At 42.3% G+C, this 6,000-nt stretch overlaps 1 protein-coding gene across 1 annotated transcript in view; it reads left to right on the forward strand.

Annotated features, from left to right (window-relative positions):
• Ccnyl1 (cyclin Y like 1) overlaps nt 1-2,828 on the forward strand; it is a 35,629-nt gene extending 32,801 nt beyond the window's left edge. Inside the window, exon 10 of the mRNA XM_032901231.1 lies at nt 690-2,828. Within this exon, the coding sequence (XP_032757122.1) occupies nt 690-806 (117 nt within the window). The 3' untranslated portion in view covers nt 807-2,828. The remainder of the gene's footprint in view (nt 1-689) is intronic.
• Nucleotides 2,829-6,000: the final 3,172 nt, after the last annotated feature.

Genomic DNA, 6,000 nt, shown 5'->3' on the forward strand with positions numbered 1-6,000 from the left:
CTGCTGTTGAGTATAGCATTCTCCTGCCTTGTTGTTAGACCAATGAAAACTGAGTAAATACTAATTGTTTTTGCACAGGTGTGTGCTCATGTTTAAAACAGTTACACAAGAAACATGATAATGATGTAAAAGCCTGTCACAACATCTACATCGCTGAGAACTGTATGTGTGGTACACTTATCTGAAGTTGACCTAGGTGTCTTCCTGAATCACCCTTCATTTACATTTTAAAATAAGGTCTCTCGTTGAATCTGGAGCTCACCAGGTTGCTAGAGACAGACCATTGAGGTCCTGGGCTTCTCCTTTCACCACTCCCTAGCACTGGGAAAACAGGCATGGCCCCTCACATGCCTGCCAGGGAATGCAAACCTAAGTTCTGCATGCATGGCCAGCACTTTACTCACAGCGGTATCTCTCCAATAACTTAAAAAGTTTCCCTTTAATAAGCATTGAGTCGTGACCCTGGAAAGGTTAGTCAGTTAGCAGGAAGTACCATCCACAAGACAGCACTGTCGGCCTTCATCTTCAGATAACTCATGTGGCTGCATCTGTTTAGACTCTAAAGGATGGCTTAGTACACCAGTAGGTCGGTGCCTGCTCCATGGAGTAGTTTGTGTTGCTTTTTATTTTGTTTTCCTTAAGGTTGCACTCCTTTTTAAACCTCTGTGTCATTCGGTTTCCTTTCCTAGGCCATTTCAAGATTGTGTGAAGACAAATACAAAGACTTGTGTAGAGCTGCTATGAGAAGATCTTTAAGCGCTGATAATTTCATTGGTATTCAGCGCTCTAATGCCATCCTCTCTTAAGAGAGAGACTTGAGGAGTGAGAACACCAGGGACTCCTCTGACAGACTGGAGAAACAGCACCTCTCCTGATCAGAGACCAGCAGAGGTGAGACTCCACAGAATGGGAAGACCTTGGATGCAAGAGACTCTGGACAGTGACTGCTGACTCCATAGGAAAGAATGGGACCTTGTCAAAGCAACAGCTCTCTGTCCTTTGTACTGTAAACCACTCCACAGCAAAAGCGCTGACCACACAGATAGTGCTTACCATGTAGGCTGATGGCTGTGAAATAGGTGAGGTTTTTAAATTGTTTCAATTTTTAGATTTTTGTTTGAGACAGGGTCTTACATAGCCTGGGCTGGCCTCAAAGTCATTATATGATTGAGGCTGTCCTTGAACTCCTATCTTCCTGCCTCTACCTCCCAAATGCTGGGATTACCATGCCTGGCTCAAATTTTTAGACTTTAAAGACACTAACCATATAACTTTCGTTTTTCTGGTTTTTCTTGCCCCTGCCCCACCCAACTGCTGCATATGCTTTTAGAATTGATGCATTTCAGTATTACCATTAAAACATGAGAATCCTTTCCCCATTTTTGTGGTGCTGGGAATCAAACTGAAGACCTAGCATGTGCTTGGTGAATATGTGACCACTTAGCTATACTCCTCAGCCCCAAATATGGGATTCTTAACACTCGTGAAACCACCTAGGAGCGGATTGTGGCATCATTAGGTATTAAAGGCTTGCCTGCCCACTGAATCGTCAGAGCTGCTAGTCATTACTGGCCATCAGGTTAAGTTACCAGAAAGCTGCTGGAAACACTCGCCATTCATGTTGTTTGCAAGTGCTGCCCGCTAGCGTTTTTGGTATGTTTGGAGCCATAAGAGAAAAGTATCCGCTGTTGACTACTGTTGTGTCCACGCTGCATTCCTGTGAACTATTAATGGTGCTTCTCGTTTTCCGATTACTTTTCTCTTATTTGTTAAACAAGTGTATTAAAAGATGTTTTCATAATGCCAAACAACATAGCGGTTCAGTGATCATGATCAAATAGTAAAAGTACAAGGTGTCCCTAAAATTAGTGATTGCTTCACACTTAACTGTCCTATGGTCTCTCTGGGGACACTGCAACAGAAGCATAAAAGCCACAAACTTTCACAAAACATCACTTGAAAGTTTTAATTTTACTGATTTGAAGTAATTTTTTGTTTCTCAAAGATTGTAAACATAACCAAAAATATTACAAATTTGGAGGATTAAGTTGAAAAGAAAGGTAACATCAAACTTTTAGACAGTGTTTCATTAGTTTTGTAGCATTTACGGTTCTACGGGCGTCAGGGCTTACAACCGCATTGAGACTTGGGGCTGTCCTGTCTTTCCATGGAGGCACTCCTATTTTCACGGAGTTCTTTGCCAGGCTGGGCTCTCACTGCTTTGATCACCTAAGTGTCTTTACACTCAGTTAAGGGAGGCTATGAAAAGCTGTGTTAACTCACATGTAACAAATGACAAGGAATCGGAACCTCAAACAGCAGGTGAAATAAATGAGCAATTAAAACAGTATCCTGCCTGCTCCCCTGGGCGCAGGCGTCTCGCTCACACTGCATCCTTGCAGCCCTAAGCACAGGTTTTAAAGGGCAGGGAGCAAAGACTGGGAAAGTGGTGGTGGCAGCAGCTAAATCTGAAATAATAAAAGACTTGCATCCTACAACTGTGCATTCTATTTCTTCTCACATCGAACCTTGGGGATCTTACCTGTAAACAAGACTTTTGTGGGCCAAGAATACTTTCTCGTGAGGCTGCAATGCTTCAGTGCTCGTAAGTGCTCATGTTCTTAAAGGACAGACAGAAGTGTTAAGGAAGGATGTATGAATATTACAATCTACCACCTCAGCAACATTGTTTATGGAGTTCAGAGCTTAGAGATTCAAGTATTGATTGCAGTTTTATTTTGAAAAGAATGCTACAACCTAACGTGGTTTTTCTTTCTCATGTTTATATTAAAAGAAAAGCTAATAAATTCTATTTTAATTAAAATATGGCTAGTGCGTTTGTACCACTTCTCTGTCCACTGGGTATTACCTCTCTAGAGCTTGAGTTTACTGTGGTCGTGAAAGCTTTTACATATTAACCAAACTGCTTTGATTCATGCCACTAGTTCAGGAGTAGTAATTGTGGTCCTCAGTCTCCCTGATGCTATGACCCTTTAATACAGTTCCTTATGTTGTGCTGATCCCTGACCATTAGGTTATTTTTAGTGCTACTTCATAACTAAATTTGCAAGCATGAATTTTAATGAAAATATCCGATTTCCATGATATCTGATATTTAACCCCTGTGAAGGGGTTCCACCCCACCCCTACCCTACCTGAAAAGGGATCACACCCCACAGGTTGGGAACCACTGGCTTAGGAATGTGTTCTACCTGAAGATAATGTATCGCATTAAGGAGTCTGTCTAGCCACAGTATTTATCATGCAGTAAGTAGATAGCTTATTTGAGTAGTCCATCGTGAATCAGGAAGAATCACAGTAGAAGATGAAATTATAGATGTAACACCAATGAAAAAAGTGGCTAGAATGGTATCAAATTAGAACATGTTCCAGGGAGTAAAGCAGACCTAAGGGAATTTGAATTGGGATTACTTAAAACATGTTGCATGAAGCTTAACATGTGTCAGGCTTGCATTTCAGGTGAGAATAAACCTAAGGGTTTTGGTTTTGTTTTGAGACAAGGACTCTTAATTTGTATCCTGGGCAGGTCTGGAAATCTTGAATACCCACCCCACCCCCAACTCTGCTGCTCAGTGAGGTTCCTGAAGTAAGAGCCACTCAGCTTCAGTGATTGTTGGTAAACCCTGCACGTTACACATTATTTACTTTTCCAATATTTGAACTTAGATCTTTTGACGATGGATCAATTTGTCCTTGACATAGGATAATTGAACTGACAATTTAGGAAGGGAAACCTGTCATAAGTTACAAAAGAATTTGTACCTTAGAGCTAGAGACATAACTAAGTGGTTAAGATCATGTGTTGCTCTTGCAGAGAACCTGAGAGCAACTCCAATACCTACATCAGGCACCTAATGGCTGCCTGTAACTCCACATCCAGGGAGTCTGACACGCTTCCGGCCTTAGGCACAAACACATGTACAACTCAAGTTAATTTTAAAAGATTTACATCTTACATGTAGAAATGCAGACGGGTCAGATGTCAAGGACCTGTAAGAGGGACTGGAAACGTGAATCTTTTGGATAAGCTTGCATCATGAACATCACTGAGAATTGTTTTCCCTTCCTCAACCCTGACGCTAGGATATGTCATTTTGATAAATGGGAAATTGGATCAACTGAGAATGTAAAAAAGCGGGTAGGTCTCTGAAAATGAGGCAGGGACCCAAATCAGTAGGGTGCTAACTAGATTGTCTTGGGGTTCTGTACTTTCAAAAGATTACAAAAAGAAACATCTGCCTAGACTCATCCATTTTTGATTTTGTGTTTTAGAGGGTGGGTGGTGGTGGTCTGTTTGGTTTTTGTTTTTAACCTCTAATAGAGTTCGACTTTTTAAGATCTGTATTTATTTTTTGAGACAGTGTCCCACTATGCAGGTCTAACTGGCCTGGAACTCTGTAAGTAGGCTGGCCTTGGACTCAGAAATTCTCCTGCCTCTGTCTCCAGATTGCTGAGTTTAAAGACCTGTGCCACCACACTGACCTCAGAGTTCTAACTGGTGTATGATAATATCATTATACAAAAAGGACAAAAATCTGAACTGCATGTTTGATCCCAGTATAACTACCATTTTTGCAGGTTGAAAAGTGGTGGCTGCTTAGTAATTCTCTCCCTGTTCACTGCTAGATTTCTTTGTATCAGATTTCAACCCAGACCACCCTTTCACATTTCCTGTTTTGTTTTAATTCAACGACACAGACCTTTATGACAGCTCAGCTTAGTTTCTTATATCCCTAAATACAGTATTCCCTGCTTCAAACACATCTGTCAGTGTTAACAAAGGTATCAGGTTAGGCAGTGTGTTTATAAACTATGCAGGCAGCTAAAGCCTTTCGCAACCAGCTTCAGCCACCTTTAAAATGATTGGTTTGCCTGCCTGTCCCTTCACCCAGAAGCTGCATTCTTGACATTTAGAAAGAAAGCTCTCAGCAGAGAAATATCCCAAGGTAAAGGACTGGTTTCTGTGCAGACTGTGAGTCTAGTGTCCCATCACTAAGTCCAGCATAGGATTACTTCTGGTCTAAGTGCCAGCCACTTAACCTACCTGGAGTCCCGACTCTGCCAGCAAATGTCACAAAGGATCACATAGGGCTGTGTCCCCTAGTGCATAAGAGCAACTTCGGTTTCGTGGGCTTTTTTCACTCAACCATGTTAAGTGGGTTTGCCAGTAAGAGAACATGTTCCTGCTTTGAAATAAACTTTTAGGAATCCCACCCTGTGGTTTGACATCTTCAGTGTGCAGGAATGACCACTGGCGCTGTTACATTGTGTAGAAGAGGAATTCTAAATCTGGTGAAAAGTCAACATTCTTTTCAAAGGGAAAAGTTCAGATCTTTAAAAGTTTTAAAAACCACCTAGCCTTAGAACTGCTGTAAAAACTGGGCAGTCTCAGTGCGATCAAGGAAATTCAGTAGTAGTCCCAGAACTTAAGAGCCACAGCGAGATACCAAGTACTGTGAGGACTTCAAAGGATACCCAGGTGAATATGATCCCTTAAAAACAGCCCTGCTGCTCCATTTCCTTACCCTTCAAGTCTACAAACCACCTGCAACCCCAATGGTTAGTGTCTAGTAGAACTACCTCCTCGGAAGGCTGACATTTAGTGTGCCCCCATTTCTCCCTCCCAGTCCTCAGGGCTCAAGGCCCAGAGGGACTGTTGCAATAGATCATCCCCGGCTTGTCCCCTGTAATCTCTTACTAATGCTCAACACAACACTCTTCATGCTGGTTGCTATATAAAAGCCCTCCACCGGGCTTCAACAAAATGCAGGCTTTCTATGGCTTGCAGGCCACCTGGCACAGGTGAACTAAGGAGCCGAACCACCTGCCCCAAGTCAACAGTGCTTAGGTGACTCCACTACCTGACTTGAGTGCGATCCTTTAAATGTCCCACTAGTTCTCAAGGCAGGACCATCAAATCACCTCCCAGCAGCTTGTCCTCCATGAGCAGTGAACTTTCTCTAAGTGCAATATGGTACC

Source organism: Rattus rattus, chromosome 4 (assembly GCF_011064425.1).
Source record: "Rattus rattus isolate New Zealand chromosome 4, Rrattus_CSIRO_v1, whole genome shotgun sequence".
Lineage (NCBI taxonomy): Eukaryota > Metazoa > Chordata > Mammalia > Rodentia > Muridae > Rattus > Rattus rattus.